Consider the following 24,719-nt stretch of genomic DNA (forward strand, 5'->3'; position numbering starts at 1 on the left):
AGGTCAAAGGCCACTTCGTGGTCACTAGGTGCTTGATGTTTTACAAAACCTTTTCACAGGTGTTACCTCATCTGTTCTTTATAATAACCAGATGAGATAGGCAGGGTAGGGATTGTTCTCATTTTACTGAGATGAAATATGAAGCTCTCGGAGATGAGAAGACTTGTTAATGATCAACAAGACCAGAATCCCTCTTTTTGCCACACTGCTGGGCCTTTTTAACCAGACAAAAATGACCACAATTGAGGTTAGCTCCAACCACGCTGGACATAGTAAAGATCAAGACTGAAGAGGCTAGTGGATCTGGATTATGGGTCTGGCCTCCCTAGATAACCTGTTTGATCTGAGCCAATAGAGTGGATTTTTTTTATTCAATAATTTTTAAAAATAATCAGAGACTTTTGGAAAAGTTGGAAGTACAACATAAGTAACTTTTTCACCTGAACCATTTGAGATTAACTTGCTGACCTGATGGCCTATCACCCCTAAGTACTTTAGTATTTGGACAAAGAAATTCTCCTGCATAAACCAAACTACAACCGTCAACATCAGGAAATTAATGTTAATACCTTACTACCCTAACTCTCTGATTATAGGGGGCTTAGTTTGGCTTTTGCTGGGCTGGGAATCAAAAGGTTTACTTCCAGCCTAGAATTAGAATGACAACAAAGAGATTCCTGGCCACTCCAAGGATCTGTCCTCAACTGGTCTCCATTTCTCTGGAGCTGCATGGCCTCGTCTTCTGTTCATGGCTATAGCTGTTCTCTCCATTCTTAGTCAAAGGAGATTTCCTCTTGTTTTGAGTATGACCATGTTTTTACATTAAAAATATATATATATTTATTTTGGCCACTCCGGGTCTTACTTGCGGCATGTGATTGGGATCCAGTTCCCCAACCAGGGATCAAACCCAGGCCTCCTGCATTGGGAGCACGGAGTCTTAACCACTGGACCACCAGGGAAGTCCCTTGCTTTTCCCTGTTTCATATTTTGTTTAGCATTCTTAGGCATTAGGAGTTGAGGGGGCAGCAGTACAGGTGTGCTTACTCATCTAGTTTGAATGCAAGTCCCCAGGCATTCTGACAAGAAAACCTGTCTTTCCCCCACTGAGCTTCTCAGGCCTCCACACCCAATGCTGTGTCTTACATCTTCATCCCTGTCATGTTCCAAATGCCAAGGAGGCCTCATCCCCAACCCCACATAGGCTTCCTGTGCCTAGGCTACCTAATTTCAGAGTTCTTTCCTTCCAGATTTATTCTCAACTAGGGAGGTCTAAGTCAGGAGCCAAAATGGATGGACACTCTGCAGCACTTGGTCCTGGCAACTATTATGATCAAATCAGATTTCCCACTGACCCTAAGTAAAATTGAGGTTTGCTGTGAAGGATCTGGTCTCTCATCTATCTTTTTTTTTTTTTTTTCTACGAGAATTGCTCCTTGAAGTGTTTGTATGCATTTTTGTTAGGGAGAAACAAAAATTTAGTTCAGAGATCTCTTTTGGATGGTTAGCCTCATTCCTACCACCCAGACTATGATTTCCTTTCTCTGTGAGGGCCTGAGTGTCATTAGCTAACCACAGTGACAAGAGAGTGCGGTAAGGTCAATTTCAGGTAAAGATGCCACTCTCTCCACACAGCTCATACCCATCCCCTAGGCAAGCCAAATCAGGGCACTGTGTGGGCCTGGCCCACCCTGCTTGGGGGGACTCAGCTCTTACAGTTTGAGCCTGCCTTTCTCTTCATGGTTCCAGCTGGCCATACAGCCCTCCCTTCTTCATGGAAACAGTATGATTCTATGGATGGAGAATTGCAGAGAGGAACAGAATCCTATCCATTTCCAGTGGCTGAAGTTGCTTCTGTTATGTCCTGGTTCCTTTTTTTTTTTTTTTTTTTGCTGTACGCGGGCCTCTCACCGTTGTGGCCTCTCCCGTTGCGGAGCACAGGCTCCAGACATGGCTCACGGGCCCAGCCGCTTCGCGGCATGTGGGATCCTCCCGGACCAGGGCACGAACCCACGTCCCCTGCATTGGCAGGCGGACTCTCTACCACTGCGCCACCAGGGAAGCCCCCCCCCTTTTTTTTTTAATGTGTTTTATGTCACTGAAAATTGATTTGTTCAATAACCTGGTATCGATATTGCATACTGGAAAGAACATTTAATTGGCTTTGCCACTGACATAGGTGAGTTCATGTAACCTCTGTGGGTCTCAGTTCCTCATTATTAAAATGAGAGGGTTGGACTAAATGGCCTCTATGTGCCCTTCTAGAACATCATACATGTTTGTAATTGAAGAGAAATTCCGTATTACTTAATAGAGGATCTTGCATTGAAAGCAGGCCCTGTTGGGGCAAAGGGTGTCTGCCCCCTGGGCTCACTCTTTCCACCTGAGTTCTCCCTTACTCCTAAGGTCCCTGGTTGATTTTTTTTTTTTTTAAGAAACACTCAAAAATAGCTTATTAGAAATTGTGTGTGTCAGATTATCAAATTACATTGACACAATGATTTTTAAGTTCTTTCCAATTCCAGAGTATGGTTTATAGGTTAATTTACTTATATTCTTAACTCCAGGCATTGATCTAAGAAACAGACCAACACTTTAGCCTATGGTCTCTACAAAGGCTGTAGTTCTCTGCACATCACATTTTATAAACTGAATTACATATACACATAATTTAATTTTTAAACATTTTTGAACTGGAAAGGTGCATTTTTCCTACTTGATACCATAAAGGGAAGTCTGTCAGAATGGAGATGGTACAGTTATCAAGAGTTCATAAGACAATAATACTTGCAGCAAATGGGATCTAAATAACTGTAAAACTGAGTGTCCTTTAAGAAATGGAAGCTGAAAAGTATATTCAAAAAATTTCAATCAAGCACAAGTAATCCACTTTCCTGAACTGCAAACACTTTCTCAAGTACATATAAGGGATCCGGTTCCGGTTTTGATGTAACCCTCAGAACTGTGAGGCCTCAGGGCCAGAGCCCCGTGGGAAAGGGTTGCCGCTAGCCTTAAAATAGTAGGCCCCTTTCCAAATTACATGTGCAGAGGACTCACCTGGGAGCTTGTTAAGAATGCAGATTCTTTGGCCCCTCCTCCCAGAGACTGGTCCAATAGGTTCTGCTAAGGAATCCGTCTCTCCTCTCGTGCACTAAGGAAGGGTTTTGGTTTTTGCTCGTTTCAGGTCGGTCTCTGGGATCCGTGGCTCTGCCGCACAGATGCCCATTTCAGCCTGCGGGCTGAAGGAGGAGCCCCAGTCAGGGCAGGCCAGGAAGCTGGACTTTCAACAAGGAATTCTGGTGATTCTGGACCACACCTTGAGCAATGCTGCCTTATGGAGTTCTAAAAGGCCAGCGTGTAGGAGTAAACATTTCAGTTCCTGGCAGATGAATAACTTCACTGCACATCTAAGACCTCCAGAGAGAACAGCCTTTATTCTGCTAATTTCCTCGGGGGTTCACAGATTCTCCCTTATCATTTGATTACAAATTACATTATACTTGCAAATAACGCCTGCTATAGTGTAACCGCTTAGAATCCTTTACTAATATGATTATACTTCTTATTTACTGAGCTCTTATATGTACCAGGCACTGTGCTAAGCACTTCACACTGATAAACTTCATTCTTTCACTATGATGTAGACAGGATTCCATGTGTCCTGGCCTGCTGCTGGCAGCAACGCCCTTGGATGACCTGGAAGAACTCAGCTGGTCACTGCTGAATCTTTAGGTTGCTGCTTAGCAGGCCCCAGTGACTTGCTCCAAGGAGCCCAAAGCAAGCTATTCTCCTAAAGTAACTGTACTCACCAATTTTTGAAGCGCTGCAAATATTTTCTCCCAAATCTGTCATTTGTGTTTTAACCTTGGTGGTTTCCATCATATGCAAACTTTCAATATATTTTTGGTGGTAAAATCTGTTTATCTTCTCCCTTATTATATCTTTTAGGTTTCATGTTGTTTAGAAAAGACCTTCCCACACCGAAGGTATAAAAATATCCTATATTTTCCTCAGTAATTCTGTAATTTTTTTGTTTTTTCTCTCTAGAGCTAATTTTTGTGGAAACTGTGAGGTAGAGAATTCTTACTTTAATAGATAGGCAGTTATCTTAAAGTACTCTTTATTAAATAGTCCATCTTTTTCCCACTTAAAATACTCCTTGGGTCCTGTACCAAATCCCCTCACACCTGGGTCTGATGCTAGGCTCTCCCTTTGGGTCCAGCAGTCTGATCCCACTCCAGGTCACTCTGACTGAACTCATGGTCGGTCGAGAGTCCCCTGGGAAATCTCGTAGGACAAGTGTCTTTTACCCACCTGAGCACCACCATCCCGGACTCACCGTCATTCAGAATTTTCTTGGTATTCTCACACATTTACTCTTCCAAATGAACGTTAGAACCCATTAAATTCCAAAAAGTATCCAATCTCACTGGAATACATTGAATGTATGAGCTGATCTGGAGAGAACCAGAATCTTTATAGAAACGTGATGTGCCTTGTTTGCTCCGTTAAGGTCTTCAGCTGATCCTGTTGGATTGTACAGGTCGGGCGTCTGTAACCCTCCCTCATCTCTCTTATCTGCCACACTGCAGGGGTTTAGTAGTGCCAGAACACAGCTGAATAACAGTATGTCCTTGACTAATTTCTGACTTTACTGGGAATGCCGGTGGTATATGACTCTTTAGAAGGCCACTGACTGTTGGCTTCAGATAGAGACACCTTTGTCTAGGTTAGGATGTTTCTTTGTAATCTTAACTTACTAAGAGCTTAGTAAGGGATAGATTTTCAATTTTACCGAATATCGTTTCAGCATCTCTAGAGACGATCATAAATTTTTTTCTAATAGTCGCAGCTGCAGGGAAGGCTAATGAGCAGCCACGGTGCCTCCTAACTCAGTGTGCATCTCCCTAGTCCCCGCACCAGGAAGTGAGTACTTCTGTGGAAGGATGACCAAGGCGAAGCTTCAGGGCTGACTGTGGGAATGATGACGAAAGCTTTCTCGAGTTGCCCACCGCAAGCTGGAGGCTTCACTTTCTTTCCAGGGAAAGGAAATATGCCCGATCAAATGCCCCCATGATGGGAAGCAGCTCTTCGGGACAGTGGTGTACAGAGTGCAGGAACCAAAGAGGAGTCAAGTAGGGTGGCCTCTGCCACCGTTCCACAAATCAACACACAGACCAAGTGCCCAGTCTGAGATGGGGTTTTGGTACCTGAAGTGTCCCATGAGCTCCGGTCATGACAGTCTTCACGAGTCCTTCCTGCCACACTGCAGCGCCTGGCCAGGGCGTGAGGGTCAGGGAGCACTAAGAGTGGAGCCATCACAGAAAGCAGCGATTCCTGCTACTCCTCCACCCCACTGCTAACTCGCGGTCCCCAGCCCCCTCCTCCTGGCAGCGCTCTGTTCCTGCCTGTCACACCAGGACATGTAGCCCTTACACAACCACAGGACTCCCCGAGAGCCAGCTCTTGACTACTGTGACCCTGATGCTGGGCTATTACCCACTCAGGCTCCCCTGCTTCTCCTCCATCCCATTCAGGGGAAAGGATGGGTGCTTGAGCCTGCACCCAACTAGGTGGACACGCACAACCCAAAGCAGAGGCTGGCACCGCCCACTCTGACCAAGGGCCTTCTCTCCTACAACTCACTGGCGCCTGCCCTAACCACCCAACGCTGGGCTGTGGGTTGCCCCTGAACACAGAAGCAACGATAAAGAGAAAATGAGGGCAGAGCCCAGTCTGTCACAGTTCTGAGAGGTAGATCAGGACAGGAGACCCAGGGTGGCATGTCCAACCCGATCTTATGTGAAAAGGCCGTCTCTGTGGATGAACTTTCTCTTCAGGCCACAAGAAGCCTTAGCCCAGGCGGAGGCGAAAGGTGGCGATCTCCATGGGCTCCAAATAGATGTCAGTGCTGTTGGAGGGCGAGGCCAGTGGGTACAGCAATGTCAAGGAGGTTGGCTGCAGGAAAACCACATCCAAGCCACGGAAGAGGCTCCCCAGGGCCACCTGTGGGGAGGAGAGAAGGCGCAGGGCAGTGCTGGGGGCTGACACACCAGATGCTGCTGCTCTTCCTCTATATAACTTGTATGAATCTCACAGAAGCTATGGGCCTCTCCGCAGCAAGGTGCCTACATACACAGGTGAGCCTGTGCAACCTTGAAGCCTGTCCACAGACCTTAGGGTAGGAACTGCTGCACTGAGCTGTGAGCTCTTTGAGGAGAGGGACCATGTCTTTTTTTTTTTTGGCCGTGCCATGCGGCTTACGGGATCCTAGTTCCCCGACCAGGGATTGAACCTGGCCCAAGGCAGTGAAATCACTGAGTCCTAACCACTGGACCGCCAGGGAACTCCCAGCAGGGATCATGTCTTGATTCACTTCTGAATCACTGGTGCCCAGCACACGGAGGCATTTATCAGTGCCAGCCTTTGCTGGCTTAAACAATGAACAGAGTATGATGGCTTTTAGTTTTTAATTCCTGGTGTTTCCATTTGTTTGATAGAGGTCCGTACACATGAAACAGAAATTCTCCACCTGGACACCTTGTCTGGAACTGGCCGCTGCCAGGCCTCAGAGGCTTTGAAAACACATGTCAACAGCTTCTCCCTTGCTCTCCGTAAAGCCCCAGAATAACCATGCCACCTCCCCCCTTGCTGCCCAGCCTCACTGCCGCCTCACCAAGCTCTTAGCTTGCCATCCCCAGTGCTCTGTTTCCCTGCCCTCCTCTCCCTTCCCGCACCTGGGCCCTGCTCACCTTGCCTTGGCTTGTGGTGCAGTTGAAGCCCAAGTTCTTGGCCTCGAGGCCACAGTCAAAACCCTTGCGGTGTAAGAGGAGCGCAGTTTCGGCTGAGGGCAAGCTATCATCCTGGTGACAGACCACAGGGCAGCGGGGGGGGGGGGGGGGGGGGTCTCTGCAGGGCTCACAGGTGTAGCAGCGCCTCTGCCCGGCAGGCAGGGCTGGGACGGGGAGGAGTCTGGGCGAGGAGGGCAGGGTCCGCCCTGAGGGTCAGCACTGAGCGGGACACTCACCTCTGCCTGGAGCGTCCGCAGGTTGAGCAGGTGGAAGTCACAGGGCAGAGAGGAGGCCAGAGGACGAAATGAGCACAGAGCAGGGCCTGGGGGCTGCCTCTTGGCCACGGGCAGGGCGAGCACAGGGGTGTTCAGGTACATGGAAGTCAGGTGACTGAGGAGGGACGGGTAGCTGGTGGAGGGGCCATCTTGGACCTGGAAGATTGGCCCGAGACGTGGGTGAGGAAGTGGAGCGGGGGGAGCAGGAGGGTAACAGCACGTCCAGGTCGGTTTCTTTGGAGAGAGCTTCCCTGATGTGTCTGGATACAAGGGGTGCCTGACTCCAGGACTCTTCAAATGCGGTCACTTCCCACGTCACACAGCTTAGGAAGGGCTACCTCACCAGGCCAGCGCTCCTCTAACTATGGAGGCTTTCTGCTCCCACAACACCATCGTGAGTCACACACTCCCATCAGCAACATCTCCTGTCACATAGAGATTCTCAGTGCAGTGAGAAGAAGGGAAGACAGACAGACAGATGCTTCACCATGGAGGATGGGCCTCTGATGGAGAAAGTCTCTGGGGCAACCCTGCAGCTTCAAGCTCGACCCCGTATCCACAGCACCAGCCCTGATGCTCGGGCCCGGCAGTCCCCACAGCTGTGCTGACTGAGGACTACTCCTTAGATGGCTGACCTAGACGTCACACTCACAGGCCTAAGCTGGACTTTCCTCCACGGCGGCTACTCTTCCATATTCTGGATTTCTGCTCTTAGCACCACCCACCTTCCTACTGTCCAGAATCTCGCACTTCCCTCAGCCACGATCTCCATTCCCACCTCGGCAGCGTCCTCACGCCCATCGCCGGCTTCTCCCTCCCGTGGCTCATTTCAAGCCACCAAAATGTCCTGCTTGAACAGCCTTTAAGCTGTCACCCCTGCCTCCGGTCTCCCTGAAGATCCCCCTGAGTCCCTGCTGTGGGAGTGACATGCTTAGGGCAAAGTCCCAACAGTGTTCTCCCAGCTCAGATCCCTCACTGGCCTCCAGGAGGAAGTCCAGACTCTTCGCCAGGCACTGAAGGCCCACTACAGTCTGCCCCGACCTACCCCCATGGCAGCCCAGCACTGGCCACTAGAACTTTCTGCAATCAGGGAAATATGCTATATCTGCACTAGCACAGCAGCTACTAACCACTTGTGGCCTCTGAGCCACTTGAAATGTGGCCAGTTTGAATGAAGAATCAAATTGGTTTTTGTGTTTTGTCTTAATACGTTTACGTGGCCACAGGTGGCTAGTGGCTGTCACACTGCACAGGCGGCTCTGGTCTAGCTGAGTGAACTCACGGCTCTCCCCATTCACGTTCCTTCCTGCCTCCCACCCTGTGCCTCGGTTCAAGTGTGTAGGGCAGACCCCCATTCATCAAAGACGTGCGTGGATGACATCTCCTCCAGGAAGCTGTCCTTGATCCCCTTGGCCCACTATGTTCTCTCACTCCTCAGGACCAGTGGACATACCTCTTTTCGACCTTGCATTTTCACACACATAACTTGGCCCCCACCCATACTCACGAGTCAATTCCTAGAGCTCTGAGGCAGTATCTTATGCATTTGCGGTCCTCTCAGTCCTTACAGCATAGCGGGTGCCCAGCGGCTATTTGATGAGTGAGTGACTGAGCCCCAGACAGGGAGATGGAGCAGTGGGCTCTGCCATCCGCCAGCTCCAACTCCAGCTACAAGTAACTAACACTAGTTCAACACCCCATCGCTGGCCCTTACCTCTCGGTGCCCGCTCCTGCTGCTGTGAAAGATCAAGCCCCTAAACATGGCTGCCAGTTTGGAGAAAAAGCCAGGCTGGTGGGGGCAAAGAAAGCCATGAGATGAGCAGGGCAGGAGCAGAGCAGGTTAGAGGACACAGGGGCGGGGGTGGGAAGGTGGGAGATGAGCACAAGGAGGGCACAGGCGACAGGGTGCCGTGGAGAGGGAGGTGCCAGGCTGCATGAGATGGAGCAGCAAAGCATCAGACTTGCTTCCCCGCCAACCCGGGAATCAGGCCCTATTCTTGCTACCCTTGCCACCCTTGCCCACCTCTAGTACGCTCCCCAAGCCCTAGGCTGGAACCCCAGGGCCACCCACGGGGCCTAGCCTGACCTGGCTCCCTAGGGGGAGGCCCAGAACTTACCTCCCTGCCCAGGGTTCGCCGTTCCAACAGGAGACGGAAATGGTTGCAGGTTCTCTTGTTGTCCTTGAGCCCTTGGCCCAGGCCTCGGTTGTCGTCCTGCATTAGTCGCCGGTCCAAGATCACCTCCAGCTGGCCTAGGGAAGTTAGCTGTGAGCCCCCAGCCTGCCTGTCTCACCCCCAAGCAGACACCGACCTCTGGAAGCAGCAGCCCACCAAAGCCCCAAGGGAAGAGCCCAGGGAACTGGCTGGAAGCTGAGTCACCCAGGGCACAAAGCCACCATGGAACCTAGAGCTGGAAGGGGCTGAGTGAAGGACTGTGACCCTGGCAGTTCACTGCCTGTGCTCCGCGGCTCAGGAGCCGGGGCTGGCCCGGGTGCCCAGGCAGAGAACCGTCTCTAGGCTGGCCACATACAACAAAGTGAACAGCAAACACAACAGCCATCAGCAGCTGCTGCAGAGGCCCTGACCCGGGGCAGGTTTTCTCAGGTGGGGCGGATTTTGTTGTGACTGGAACACACGCTTCCGGCCCTGGTTCTACGTGGGGGCAGACTCCAGGTCTGCCTGCCGCGTCTGTCAAAAGGAGGGAGCAAGAGGACAGCCAGATGGCATATCAGGCAGAGGCTCAGATTAGGTGTTATTTGGGGTTGCCCTGCAGACAAGAGATGGCAGAGGATCCTTTGCTTTTTTTGTTTTTGGCTGCACCGCACACAGCATGTGGGATCTTAGTTCCCCCACCAGGAATTGAACCCACGCCCCCTGCATTGGAAGCACGGAGTCTTAACCACTGGACCTCCAGGGAAGTCCCCAACCTTTCCTTTCTTTTAAAAATATGTCTGAGGGGACATTCCTCATGGCACAGTGGTTAAGAATCTGCCTGCCAATGCAGGGGACACGGGTTTGAGCCCTGGTCCAGGAAGATCCCACAGGCTGCGGGGCTACTGAGCCCGTGTGCCACAACTACTGAAACTGGCATGCCTAGAGCCCATGTTCTGCAACAAGAGAAGCCATCCAATAAGAAGCCCGTGCACCGCGACGAAGAGTAGCCCCCACTCGCCCCAGCTAGAGAAAGCCCGTGTGCAGCAACGAAGACCCAACGCAGCCAAATTAAAAAATAAAATAAAATAAAAATATGCCTGGGGAAGGGACTCACTCAAAGCTGACATATGTTGGAATGAGGATTTTTCCCAGCATCTGTTTTTTTCAAGAATCTCTTGAGAGAAGCCCATACAGACAGCTCTATCTGCACTCCCATCACCCCAGCCGATTCTGACTTACGTAGTTCCTCAGTCTTTACCCTGAGCAACCACAGAAAGGCACCCCAAATCCTAAAGTGGACCCCTTGCATGTAAAACAATCGCCTGTTAGCGCACTGTTTTCCAGAAGGGCAGAGACCAAGGGAGGTTGCTGGGCTGAGTTAAGAGTTTTACAACCAGAGTGATATTGGGCAAAGGGGCAGCAGAGCCTCATGCCTTCCAGCAGGGAGTCAGGTCCCCACTGTGCTCGCCACTGGCCCCGCAGAGCCTAGACTGGGCACTCTTGGCTCAGGCCTGCACAAAGGCTCTGCCCCAAGGACAGACGACCTGAAGGCCTCAGAGGCCACTAAGTGCAAACTGTTCACTTTACCCTGAGGCTATGGGAGCCACCTGGGCTGGCCCAGTGTGACCAGCTCCAGGTCAGTCTCCTCATGTCCTCATTTTGATTCTTTTTTTTTAAAATTTATTTATTTAATTTATTTATGTTTGGCTGCGTTGGGTGTTCGTTGCTGCGCATGGGTTTTCTCTAGTTGCATCGAGTGGGGGCTACTCTTTGTTGCGGTGCGCGGGCTTCTCATTGCGGTGGCTTCTCTTGTTGGGAGCACGGGCTCCAGGCACGCGGGCTTCAGTAGCTGTGGCACACAGGCTTCAGTAGTTGTGGCTCATGGGATCTAGAGCACAGGCTCAGTAGCCGTGGCTCACAGGCTCTAGAGCACAGGCTCACCAGTTGTGGCACACGGGCTTAGCTGCTCCGCGGCATGTGGGATCTTCCCAGACCGGGGCTCAAACCCGTGTCCCCTGCATTGGCAGGCGGATTCTTAACCACTGCACCACCAGGGAAGCCTCGTTTTGATTCTTAAGAATGTCATTCTCTCTTTTTTTTTTGTCATTCTCTCTTTTAATGACCATTGGTAGGAAGGCAGGACGTATCTTTCTCCTTTGCTAAATATTTCATTATAACACTGACTACACTTTTCCAACTGTCCCTACTGCCATCCCTGTCACGAGAAGTTGGCTGCACACCTCAGCTAAGAATCGCCCTTCAATACCCTGATGCTTCTTGAGGGGATCCAACAGGCCACCCACCCCCAGTCACCTCCACAGCTGCCTCCACCAGGGGAGAGGGTGACAGCGTGTGTCTGCCTTCCTTTCATCTCCCGCTGGTGTGTGACTGATGGACAGGAAAGATGGAGAGGCCCACAGAGAGGACAGGCCTCAGTGGCGGGGATGGGCTTCTCGATCTTGCCCTCTCCCCCCGAACGGCGCCTGCTCCCCTCACCATCATGGAGGCTGGAGACGCCCAGGGCCTGGGCAGCGTGCAGCGTGAGGCGGCTCTGTGCGTCCTGGAGGCAGGCCATGACCGGCATGGGGTAGAAGTTGGCCTGCAGGGGCAGCTTCTTCCGATACCGCCGGGGCTGCACCTGCGGGGGCAAGGCCAGCAGATCAAGAGAATCCGGGCACCATTTGGGCCCCGATCAGTCTTGCCTCCGATTCCTCCTGCTCTGTCTGAGCAGATCACTGCCAGGGCCTGTGATGCGGGCAGTAAACACAGTTCAAGTTCTGTTCCATGGGGTCTCTGGGGCCCCAGGCCTGAGGCATCACCTGAAAGCCATTGAGGTCCGTGAAGAAGGTGCCCTGGCTGTCAATGTCTGTGTGGAGGCGCAGGGCCAGCTCCTTGTTGACGCAGTCCCGGATGTCCACCAGGGATGACACGTCCAGAGACAGCCCCTCCACCCCTGGGCACAAGACAAAGGGAGAGGCTGAGCGGCGTGAGCCACAGCCTGAGAGACTGGGCTGGGAGAGGCTGTGCCCAAGCCCCAGGCAATTCCCAGCATTTCTGGCCAAGGTCTACTCCAAGAGAGTTAAGAATCAGACCCATCTCAAATGATACGTCTGTTGGGAACAGATGCATGACTAGACAACAGGCAGAAGAAAGAGCACATCACAGCCCACGGAGCCCGCACCGCCTTCCCTACCTTCCTTGTCTGCAGGGCTCACCTGGCAGGTTATAAAGCCGGACTACCTGGTGAACGTGCTCATAGTAGGCCACCACCTCTGAGAAGAAAGGGCCTTCCGTGATGCGCAGCACGGGAGGGTCCTTGGGGACATAGGGCTGGGGAAAGAGCAGGTGGCCGCTGAACCCACGGCACAGAGAGCAAAGCAGGGAGATGCTGGCCCGCGGTCAGGCAGGAGGACTTGTTCCCAGCAGGCTCTGGGCTGAGACCCCTGGCCGAGCCGGGCCCAGGCTCCCAGGCAACGTTCCTCAGTCTCCCACCCCCCGCAGGGGCAGTGCAGGCGAGGCACCCTGGCAGGCAGGGTCGCCCTGGACGAAGGCCCGTGCCCTTCTTCCTGCCCTCCGCTCCTGAGGCCTCCAGGGCCTGCTGGGGTTTGCAAGGTGTCTCTAGTTACCTTGGCCTCGCCATCGGGCAGGAAGAGGTAGGCTCCACTCTTGTCTTTGGACGAGCGGGTGCCATAGATGAGGAACTCCATGCCCACCCGCTGCTCCTGCTCCTCGTCCACCCTTCGGATGCTCTGCCGAGAGACACAGCCCTGACCCCTGGCCCCACGCCCGCGTGTCAGGCCCGCCCCCGGGAGGGAGCCCAGCCCTGCTTCCCTGTGCTGTCAGCTCGGGGCCCGGACGGCCCGCTCCAGGGTCCACCACAAGTCAGGTGGCAGTGCACTCATGGTGCGGAGGCAGCTTGCACGACCCCCTCGACATGCGCGCCCTCCTCCGGCTCCCAGCCCCTGGCCCTTTACCTTGAGGAGCCCGGTGAGGCCTGAGAACCAGACCTGCATATAGCGGTTGCTGAGGGCGAAGTCGCTGGTGCCAGAGTCAATGACGCGTAGAGGGAACGCCTCGTGCCTGCTGACGGACAGCTGCCGCCCATGCAGGTAGACACGCACGGAGGAGGGCAGCGTGCGGGGCCCGTCCAGACCCAGCTGCAGCTGCAGCACGCCCAGGCCCAGAGCCGGCAGGCGGACGGGCACAGACACCTGCGGGCACGGGAAGGGTGAGGAAGCGTTGGCCACGGCATGGGTGTCAGTCTTGGATGCAGGCCTGGGGTTCTGGCCCTGAGAGGCTGAGCAAGTCCCTGCACCCACTGGGGCCTCGGTGCCCTCCGCCCAAAGCACAGGTGATGTCACTTGCCCCTCGTCAGACTTTCATGAGTCTCAAATGATATTTGGAAAACTATGAGATGGTAAACACACGTTAAGCTTTCAATAAATATTTGTTGAATGAACAAACGATGGGGCAGCATAACTGCCATTTTTACTGTTATCATACTATACGAAACTTCCCCTTCCTTTCAAGGACAGACTCAAAGCCCAGGAGTGACTGTCCTCTGGGCAACCCCCCTCCCCAAGACTCTGGTCCCCAACCTGGGGAGTAAGAGGGCTGCAAGCAGGAGGGTGGGAAGCCAGTGTCCGTGGGCAGTGTGGGGCTCCGGGGAGAGGCCAAGGATCAGCACAGAGGGCCGAGGCCGGGCCCCACCTGCCAAGCTCCCGCCTCACCTGGTAGACGTCAGGGACCATGTCAGTGGCAGAGCTCCAGTGCGCGCTGACCTGCACAGCCAGGGGCTGACCCTCCTCTGTAAGGACCCGCACCCGGGGAGAGCTGACCAGAAGGGACACCACGCTGAGCCGCTCCTGCTCCAGTGGGTTGAACAGCACCACGTACCTGTGAACAGAAAGTAGGCTCATCCAGGAGGCCACTGCTCTGGGGGCAGTGGAAGCAGGAACAGTGGCCAGGCCAAGAATCCCTCAGTGGTTCGGCAGGGTGGGGGTGGGGGGGTGCCCAGAGCCAGGAAGGGGCTTTGTCTCTGCGCCTGGCCCAGCCCGGCTCACCTGGGTGAGGTATCCAGCTGGATCACTGTGCGCTCTGGTAGGGCATCGTGATTTAAGCGGGTGTCATCCTGGAATGAAGTGGATGGGAAGAAAGAACTATCATGGGGCTTGGCCTGACTCGGAGTCTTGCCTCCCCCCACCCCCCAAACGTGTCCCAGATGGGGACCAGCAGCTGCGCCAGGCACAGAGCTTTCACTCCAGGACTGGGAAGGAAAAGAAGGACAATGCCCTTGCACCACAGTTCTCGGCACAGGACTGCACACCAGAGGGTCCCCCTGAGCAGGTGCAGGAGCGGGGCTCACCATTTGCAGGAAGGGTGACTCAGGGTCAAAGCGGTAGCTTTTCTTGTCCCCCAGCACCAGATAGTGAGCTGCGTTAATGATCACCTGCTTCAGGTTGACAAGGGAGCGCAGAAGCCTGGGAGGGCAGGCAGGAGAGGGACCATGGGAGAGGTGACCACCGAGACACTGTCCACCTGCCAACAGGGCGAGCCCTTGGCAGGCCTGCCCACTGACTGCCCGGTGCATCCTCCCTTTTGGGACAGCGGGTCAAGGCGTGGAGCTGATGGGGAAGAGGAGAGGGCTCCCACCTGATCCCATAGTCCACAACAACTGCCTCCTTGGCAGTGCCAGTGATAGCGTCGTGGTGCTGGAAGAGTCCCAGTGTGCGCCGAGCTTCCGTCAGAAGGGCGAAGTTTGAGAGCGGGTACAGGCTGGCCACTCCAGAGCGCCGGGCATGAGCCACAGCCAGGCTGTACAGAATCTCTGCCCCCCTGCCCAGAGAGAGAAGTCAGCCTCCTGCCATCCAGCTCCCTAGGGCCCACCCTCACTCTGCAAGGCCCACTCCTCTTCCTTTCACCCCTTCTCCACTTGTCTTGGTCTCCATGCCCTTCTAGTCCCTTCTGAGCCAATCCAGCCCCTCCTTAAACCTCAAAGGCTTACTCTATCCCTCCAGCCTGGAAGGGGGGGCAGGTCTCACCGCAGGTGCGCTTCCAGGACACGGTCCAAGCTCTTGTAGAAAGGCCGCGAAGTGTAATAGCCTGTCCAGTAATGGTCCTCCCGGTCCGCGTAGGAGAAGAAATCCCCGCTCAGCACAGGAAACCCTGGAGGCTGGGCCCCTGGCTCCACCCCTGTCCTCTTGTATAGAGCATCAAAATAGTCGGAGAGGGTGCCAAACTGGGCCTGTGGGGACCACCAAAAACCGCTTCCATCAGTTCCAGAGTCTTCTGGGAATTGCGGCCCCCCAGTGCTGCAGTGGAGGCTAGGGGCAAGGATGTTTGCCTATGCAGAGAGTAGTCACCATGTCCTACCTTCTGGGCCTCAAGAAGCTGAGGAACCTGGGAAAGAACTGTGACATAAAAGGGAAACCGTGCCCAGAGTTGGGAATGAACCCCTGCTTTGGAGCAGTATCGGGGAGCATGAAACCTCACAGGAAGGGCTGGGCTGCAGCACCACCGAGGACCCCTCCCCGGTGAGTGTCCCTTCACACCTGCACGTGGAGATCAGGCTTGCTGTTAAGGAAGTCGAAGAGCCGCTGGTAGTTGAAGAACTGGGCATCCCACTCCTGGGGCTTGTCATATCGGAAGTCATCGCCCAGCGGCACCAGGAGGACGTTGCTTCGGAAGAGCCGGGACTTCTTCCTGTACTGGTCCAGGAGCAGGCCTGCCCTGCAGGTGGGAAGGGGGACGGGCCCCACATGGAGTCTCACATTATAGGATCCTCAGCAGAGCCAGCCTGAGAGGAGCCCTCTGATACATCCTCATCACAGAGTCACTCGGCTTGGGGGTAGATACCTCATGGGGTGAAACCCAGTCCCAGGGAGCCCAGTGTTCTCCAAACAACTAGAGAGTTCTTCCTGATGCATGGTTTCAATTCCCTGGCCCCAGTTCTGCCCTTGGATACCACAAAGAACAAACCAGTCCTCCTTCCCCATGATGGTCTCTCAGACATATCCAAGATGTGTAAGCATTCCCCTGCGCTTTCTCATCAGCCTCTGCAATCCCAGCCCCCCATTTGGTCCCTACATAGCAGCTGAGAATCCAGTCACCAGCAGTTCTCTTGAGTAGCCCGTCTGCCAGGATCCCAGAGTGCGGGGCCCAGCGCTGAATATGGGAGTTCGGGGGAAGGCAGGCCACACCCCCTAGTCTGGCCAGAGCTGCCGTGGGAGCGGTGTGTGCTTATACAGGCATGTCTGGCGGCCCCCACTGTCACCCCACCATGCTGACATCAGTGATCATGTTTTCTGTGCATGCGGCCCAGCAAGATATTTTCTCATCCTGAACTTTCCTATTCTGTCTGCTGAAGCTAAGGGTAGAACCTTACATTTATCTAATCTTATCTGGTTAGGTTCAACCCACGTCCCAACCTACTGAGATCTTTTGGGATCCTGACTCTGACACTCCAGCTTTGTTTGCCACCAGTTAGTGATGCAGCACAGCCCTAGACTGAAGAGCCTAGACTTGGGGACTGGACTACACCAACACTAGCACTGTATGCACTAGCTGTGTGACCTTGGACAACTTACTTAACCTCTCTGGGCCTCAGTTTCTATAAAATGAGAAAAACATCAGTACCTACTGCCATAGTATTATGAGAATTACAATGAACTGAGTGAATTAATATTTGTTAAGCACTTAGAACAGTGCCTGGCACTGTTCTACATAAACATTTATTATTTCCTTTTTCATCCAAGTCATTAATGTTATCAACAGAAAAACAGAGACCTGTGGCATTAAAGCCTCTTTCTCTTTTTAGACCAGCCTGGTAATTGGCATGTTATGGGTGTTACAGTTCAACCAGCCACTAATGTACTTAGCCATGCTAGTGCAGCTTGTTCTGTTCCATTTTGCTCTCAAGAAAGGACTTCTCAAATACCACCTTCCCCTAACTTATCATCCTTGTAAGCCCTTTAAAGGAGAAAACGAGAGCTTCCCTGGTGGCGCAGTGGTTAAGAATCCGCCTGCCAATGCAGGGGACACGGGTTCAATCCCTGGTTCGGGAAGATCCCACATGCCGCGGAGCAACTAAGCCCGTGCGCCACAACTACTGAGCCTGTGCTCTAGAGCCCGTGAGCCACAACTACTGAGCCCCCGTGCCACAACTACTGAAGCCTGCGCACCTAGAGCCCGTGCTCTGTGACAAGAGAAGCCACCGCAGTGAAAAGCCCGTGCACCGCAACGAAGAGTAGCCCCTGCTCACCACAACCAGAGAAAAGCCCGCGCACAGCAAGGAAGACCCAACACAGCCAAAAATAAAATAAATAAATTTAAAGGAGAAAATGAGGTTATCTCCCATGACTTGCTCTCTGTAAACCTGGCCTGGCATCTGTAGATCACAGCTGCTGCTTTCAGAAAAAGCATGCCTTAAAAGCCCTAGATTCTTGCTTGGAATCAGCATTTAGATTTCTGGATTCTGGAAACGAAAGACCACTTTCTTTTCCTTCTGGTCACATGTTTCACCTCTTGGACATCATGGAAATCGGAGGATTGCAACATGAAAACCCGTTCAACTTGTTATATTCTTAAGGCCAGTCCAGTTCTGGCTAAATAATTGTTTACCTCTCTCTTAATCCACCTTTTCCCAGGGGAGCTAATTTCAGCAACATCTTTTGGGGTCCCTAAGGACTCTCTCAAAGGGAACAGGTCTGTTTTCTCAGAGGCTGGAGGCTGTTGGGCGGGACAGAATGTGCATCTGAATGGGATTCTGGGTGCACAGAGCACTGAGGATCCCGGGTGACTTCAAGCCAAGGCAGGAGGCCTGAGCTTAATGTAGGCATACCAGACTGAAGGTTGTAAGGCACTGGATCTAATCTGAGAATTACTTGCCTCAGTCAGTCCACTGGCTCCGACAGTTTGTTAGGACACTGGAAAACATACTCATTTGGGAAAATAAAACCATTCTGGAAAAGGTGGTTCCTTAGAGCCACTCACTCTAGTTTTCCAGGAAAACACAGTAAAGGAACTGTCACTGCAAGGGCTGTGGGCCTGAACTCACCAACCGAGCCCACCCCCATTTTATGAATGTGGAACCCGAAGCCCCTGTGCAGCAGAGCCCAGACCAGAAGCCAGGTCTCCTGACTCCTCTGCAGAGTGAAAATGACACCACCACACCTAGTCCAGGTCTGGGAGCAAGTACCTCTCGGCCACATTTGTCTCTGTGATAGCCCGGGGTGGCACCTTCCAAGGGCAGTTGATGCGCCCCCCGGGCAAGCGCTTGAAATCAAACTGGCAGCAGATCTTGGGATCCGGGCCACATGTATGGGGGACGTCATAGCTGTAGAAAGGCATCATGTGGCAGAAGATGTCTGTGCTGGAGTCCGAATCTATAGAAAACACACCAAGCCGTCAGCCCCTGGAGCTGGGCACAGGGATGCTGGGGGTGGGAGGGGATCTGCTCCAGCTAAAGGCGTGAACTAGACTTAAGGCTGCAGAGGACATGCAGGCCAATGGTCAGGACACAGGGAGGGCTCTAGAGCCCACAGCTCCTCCAGGAGACAGACAGCAGGCTCCACAGAGGCCAGAGATCAATGTGATCCCCACCTAACCTGAAGGAGAGAGCTTCTGACGGTCTGCACCAGTGTTTGTTGGTCTGCTCTAAAGGACAGATGGGTCTTATTTCTGATATCCCTGCCCTTTCCCAGTGGGAACCACTGCTGTGACCCCCCTCCACCCTACCTGGCCTTACCCCAGGTCTGCCTCCACATGAACTCCAGGCTGTGGGTGGCAGCAAAGTGCTTCTTGATAGCATAATGTACCCTCTGAATCAGCATGCTGGTCAGGTTGGCACGGCGCAGCAGGTAAGGCATGGTGGGGCTGTATCCAAAGGGGTCCACTGCCCAGCCTGAGCGCGGGGTTGCACCTGGGCAGGGGCATGGAAGCCAGAGGCCTGAATGCCTCAGGGCCTGGTCTCCCGGCACAGGGGCCCCAGATCCCGTCTTGCCATCACACCACACCCACGCTGGTGGAATTAGCCTAGAAAAGAAGCACTCCCTGCCAATGCTTGTGCCTTAGAGCCCCCTGCTGTCCTCTGGGCCCAGCTATGGGGACAGACTCCCACTGCTGAGCCCGGACTCACCGAGGTTTTTCTCCAGCCACTGGTGTCCCTCAATGAGCTGGTCAATCAATGCAAAGTAGTGGGAGTTGGCCTCATCCGGCATTACCCAGCCTCCTGTTGCAATTTCCAGCTGCCCGTTTCCCACCAGCCTGGAGTTAAGGACTCACACTCAGCCTGGGGCAGAGACCCTCTGCTCAGTCCTGCCAACCAGATGCCGGGACCTGTGTGTACTGGCCTCACTAAGCCAGTTCACCCAAACCCAGGACCAAGACAACAGACATGCGCCCTCCTCTCTCTCCAGCCAACCTCCATGCTGTCCTGGCTCTGCTTATTCCTGGATCTCTGTCTGCGCTTCCAGGGGCCAGGCCCTATGCTTTCTCTTCCCTGTGCTCACACTACTTTGATTTCTCCTAACACTAGTGACCCTCAAATCAGTTCTTGCCTTCTCATTCCTGGCCCCTCTACCCTCACTCCTCATCTCTGCCAAGGTTCCCCCTGCCTCTCCCTGACACCTTGGCGCCTGCAGCTCCAGGAGAGGACTTCACACCCATCCTAGGGCCCAGAGAATAGCCCTCCTGCCTCCCCAACTGGCACTGGCCTTCGGACTGCTGCTCTCTTTTGGGCATTGATGTTGTCCCACCACTTGGCGAAGAAGGAGACTTCCGCCCAGATGAAGCGCCGCCGGGGGTCCTCTTGCAGCTTGGACACCATGTTGTTGAGAATATGCTGTGTCTGCTCTGTGTAGTACTTGTCAAAGGTCTTGAGCCAGCCTGGGAAGCCAACATAGGGTCCCCTGAGGATGCCACCATCTTCTTCAACTGTCCCTCCCTTACCTTTGCCATCAGGAAGCCCACCCCAGACAAAGCAATGTTAAGAAAAACAGACCTGGAGGAATCAGGCTCCCTGACTTCTGACTATATTACAAAGCTACAGTAATCAAAACAGTATGGCACTGGCACAAAACCAGAAATATAGATCAATAAAACAGGATAGAAAGTCCGAAGATAAACCCATGTACCTATGGTCAACTAATCTACGACAAAGGAAGCAAGAATATACAATGGAGAAAAGACAGTCTCTTCAATAAGTGGTGCTGGGAAAACTGGACAACTACATGTGAAAGAATGAAATTAAAACACTCTCTAATACCATACACAAAAATAAACTCAAAATGGATTAAAGACCTAAATGTAAGGCTGGATACTATAAAACTCTTAGAGTAAAACATAGGCAGAACATTCTGACATAAATCACAACAATATCTTTTTTGATCCACCTCTTAGAGTAATGAAAGTAAAAATAAACAAATGGGACCTAATTAAACTTAAAAGCTTTTGCACAGCAAAGGAAACCATAAACAAGACGAAAAGACAACCCTCAGAATGGGAGAAAATATTTGCAAATGAAGCAACGGACAAAGGATTAATCTCCAAAATATACAAGCAGCTCACGGAGCTCAATATCAAAAAAGAACCCAATGAAAAAATGGGCGGAAGACCTAAATAGCCATTTCTCCAAAGAAGACATACAGATGGCCCAAAAGCACATGAAAGATGCTCAACATCGTTAATTAGTAGAGAAACGCAAATCAAAACTACAATGAGGTAACACCTCACACCGGTAAGAATGGCCATCATCAAAAAAATCTACAAATAATAAATGTTGGAGAGGGTGTGGAGAAAAGGGGATTCTCCTACACTGTTAGTGGGAATGTAAACTGGTACAACCATTATGGAGAACAGTATGGAGGTTCCTTAAAAAACTAAATATAGGGCTTCCCTGGTGGCGCAGTGGTTGGGAGTCCGCCTGCCGATACAGGGGACGCGGGTTCATGCCCTGGTCTGGGGAGATCCCACATGCCGCGGAGCGGCTGGGCCCGTGAGCCATGGCCGCTGGGCCTACGCGTCTGGAGCCTGTGCCCCGCAACGGGAGAGGCCACAACAGTGAGAGGCCCACGTACTGCAAAAAAAAACCCACACTAAATATAGAACTACCATATGATCCAGCAATCCCACTCCCAGGCATATATCCGGGGAAAACCATAATTCAAAAAGATACATGCACCCCAATGTTCACTGCAGCACTATTCACAATAGCCAAGACATGGAAGAAACCTAAATGTCCATCAACAGAGGAGTGGATAAAGAAGATGTGGTACATATATACAAAGGAATATTACTCAGCCATAAAAAAGAAATCCCATTTGCAGCAACTTGGATGGACCTAGAGATTGTCATACTGAGTGAAGTAAGTCAGACAGAGAAAGACAAACACCATATGATGTCACTTACATGTGGAATCTAAAAAAATGGTACAAATGAACTTACTTACAAAACTGAAATAGAGTCACAGATATAGAAAACAAACTTATGGTTACCAGGGGGGAGAAGAGGGAGGGATAAATTGGGAGATTGGGACTGACATATACACAGTACTATACATAAAACAGATAACTAATAAGGACCTGCTGTACAGCACACGGAACTCTACTCAATACTCTGAGAACACCTATATGGGAAAAGAATCTAAAAGAGAATGTATATGTGTGTACGTATAACTGATTCACTTTGCTGTACAGCAGAAACTAATACAACATTTTAAATCAACTATACTCCAACAAAAATTTAAAAAAGTAAAAGAGAAAGCCCACTCCACACCCTGGCTCCCAGGGTCTGCTGGGCCCTCACCTGGGTCATTGTGAGAGTGAGGGACCACAAACACCTGCAGGTCTTCGGTGTCCCAGTCGTGCGGGCTATAAGAGATGTCAAAGCCTTGCTTCCACACGCCGCCATCCACGTTGTCAAATGGTAACTCCTCTGATACAGTCAGCATCTGCCAGGCAGGAGAGCAGCTCAGTGCCCCAGCCATGGCCACTGTGGGTCCCTGCCAGTTCTGACTCTTACCTGCAGCTCTGGCTTCTGGCCCCGGACCCCCAAAGCAAATTGGCAGTCTTGAGGGGAGATGGAGAAGAAGCTGGGTCGGGGCTCTGGTGGCACCACCCAGGAGCCATTGGACATATAGTACGGCAGCAGGGCAGGTGGGCCCTCCACGTTGGCTGTCAGCTCCAGCACAGAGTCCTTGATGTGGCTGATGATCTCATGATTCTCCTCCAACAGCTGCTCCAGCTGTTCAATGCGGTTCTGCAGCACAGAAATTTGACTCTGCCAAAAAAACCAAAAAGCAATCACTCCCAGCTCATTATGTCACAAGAAGGATCTCTGCATGGGGCCCACCACCTGAGGCCTGACTATGATCCTTCCCTCCCCAGTCAAAGGCAGGACCATGAGCCTACAGGGCTGGATTGCTCTGGTCAGATAAGGGAAGAAGTGTGAATCACTACTGAAGACTGCAATCCACTTGGGTTGGGAGTACCCTCACTCTCTAGCTTATGGATGGCAAAGATTTCACCTCCCATGCCTATTCTCAACAATCGGCATTGCCTCTCAGGAGCATTGTGCTGACAAGGACTGCACTGGGGCTTAGTGGGAAGGGATGCTGCAATCCATTAGCAATGTCTGCCAATAATTCAGGAGGACAGAGCAGCAGTACATATTGCCATTTTCCCTCCCTCCTTTCTTTTTGCCATCACTGCTTTCAGCTTTGAGTTTCTAGAAAATCTGCCTATTGGGAAGGAATGTTCTTGCCCTGGGCTGACATGACTCTCCAGCTGGGGCAATAACCCGATCCCAGATGATTTGTGTATGAAGAGATCAGCAATCAGGCATGACTCACCCGGGGGAAGTTCCCACCGTTCTGGTGTCGGGTGGGATCATGCTGCACTCGATCCAGCATAAGGTAGAGTGAGAAGACAGCCACACAGAAGATGGCAGCCCCACACACTGTCACCTGCTTTTTCAGCTTCATACTGGCCTCCACACACACCTGGCCGGAGGGACACCACATGTAGCTCCAGCAGGCAAAAATCCCTTTGGTGGCCTTTCCACCAAATGCCCCAAGGAGTTCCTGAGGGCTGCTCCCGAAGAACACCAAAGAAAAGAAAGCTTCTAAGCACCGAATCCCGACACTGGCTATGGATCCTGACCCAACCTGGATCGTATTCTCTTGGCTGAGACACAGAAAGCACTAGTAAGAGGCACATGTGAGGCCGGTCCTGCCTGGTCCTGGTAGCAGCTTTGCCCCTAGGGTGGAGATGATGCTCTCTCCCAGGCAGATGCTATTAAAAAACACGCCCGGAAGACAAAACTTCCCAGCTGTGACTCCTGAGTTCGCCATACAACTTCCTGATTATAACCAGCTGCCCACAGAGCTTGCCTACAAGAAAGACACAGCCAGTTAAAGGACGTGGGTGTCCAAGCTCCCTGGCCATGTGCCTCTAATTTCAGAGGAATATACTGGTATCTATTTTGATTTAAAGAATATAGACAAAGCCCCAAGAGACTAACAAGAAAGCCTTTCTCCCTGCCCGCTTGCATCAGACTGGTACTCACCAGAAACAGTGACTGGCACAGCTGGTCTCTTATTCAGAAATGCAGAATGAATAAAAAAAGAAGCCACAGCTTATGTTTCTAACATAAAGAGTCCTCTCCCTGTTAGCTCTGACTCCTGCAGTGGGTAACTTTCAGCTTCTGCTTACAGAATATTTAGGGGACCCCCTGGAAGCCACCAGTGATTGATGTCAAAGATAACCTGGGTAGGGAAAAGCTAGGCACAGCTGCTCGGCTGTGGGGCAACTTCAGAGAATCAGTGTCCTCCGCCACCGCCCGCGGCCCGCACTTGCCTGCTGGGCGGAGGGAGACAGCTAGCTGCCGGCTGAGCGGCGACGGGAGCGGCAGCTCAGGAGTCTTCCTCCAGCCCTCGGGCTGAGGAGCTCTGTCGCCTCTGCAGCGTTGTGCCCTATTTAGCGCGATCTTATTCCGCTCAGGAGCCTCCGGTCAATATTTTTAGCCCTGGGAGGCTGAGTCCAGGCCAAAGTAGGTGGAGCTGGGGAGAGAGAGTTAGATCTCAGAGGGGGGCCGGCACCTGCCGCCGGGTCTTCGGCTACTCGCCCGCTCGCCGGCCCAGCCCCCTCCCGGCCCTCGACCCTCCCCGGCTCTGCCGGGCCCCGGGACCGCAACGGCAACTGACCCGTGCGGGAGCTCGGGCCGCCTCCGACTCCAAAGCGCCGCACGCGCTCCTGCCGCTCAAGCCCGGCCTCGGCCGGGGCAACCGGAGCCCTGCCCGCGCCCGCCCAGCGCGTTACCGTCTGCGGCCGGCTTCCGTGCCGCTCCGGGCCCCGCCGGCCGAGCTGCGCCCCTCACATCCCCGGGTAGGGCGGCCCGCGCGGAGGCAGCGACGCAGGCGAAGGCGGGCGTCCGGCCACCAATCGCTCCCACAGAGGCCAGGCCGCCGGCGCCGGTTCCCCACGCTGGAGGCCGCCGGGCAGAGC

General features: G+C 52.8%; 1 protein-coding gene across 8 annotated transcripts; it reads right to left on the reverse strand.

The window, feature by feature from the left end:
• Positions 1-3,415: 3,415 nt before the first annotated feature.
• MAN2A2 (mannosidase alpha class 2A member 2) lies at positions 3,416-24,719 on the reverse strand. 8 transcript variants are annotated; one of them, XM_067697194.1, is made up of 25 exons: positions 24,534-24,719; positions 24,072-24,274; positions 23,066-23,215; positions 22,237-22,494; positions 22,021-22,165; positions 19,932-20,103; positions 19,355-19,482; positions 18,965-19,138; positions 18,416-18,602; positions 15,771-15,948; positions 15,261-15,463; positions 14,872-15,054; positions 14,585-14,699; positions 14,283-14,350; positions 13,950-14,115; positions 13,194-13,430; positions 12,846-12,968; positions 12,435-12,549; positions 12,039-12,172; positions 11,716-11,857; positions 9,184-9,317; positions 8,781-8,855; positions 7,028-7,222; positions 6,753-6,863; positions 3,416-6,006 (listed from the first exon to the last, which is right to left on the reverse strand). In XM_067697194.1, the coding sequence occupies exons 3-25, from the start codon at positions 23,195-23,197 to the stop codon at positions 5,854-5,856; spliced, it is 3,528 nt and encodes a 1,175-aa protein (XP_067553295.1). In that variant the 5' UTR covers positions 23,198-23,215; positions 24,072-24,274; positions 24,534-24,719; the 3' UTR covers positions 3,416-5,853. The 8 variants fall into 8 exon arrangements, 7 of the variants coding, with proteins under 7 accessions (XP_067553295.1, XP_067553286.1, XP_067553304.1 ...); XM_067697185.1 differs by having other exon boundaries at positions 24,419-24,719; XM_067697203.1 differs by lacking the exons at positions 24,072-24,274; positions 24,534-24,719 and adding an exon at positions 23,782-24,045.

Source organism: Pseudorca crassidens, chromosome 1, assembly GCF_039906515.1.
Source record: "Pseudorca crassidens isolate mPseCra1 chromosome 1, mPseCra1.hap1, whole genome shotgun sequence".
Lineage (NCBI taxonomy): Eukaryota > Metazoa > Chordata > Mammalia > Artiodactyla > Delphinidae > Pseudorca > Pseudorca crassidens.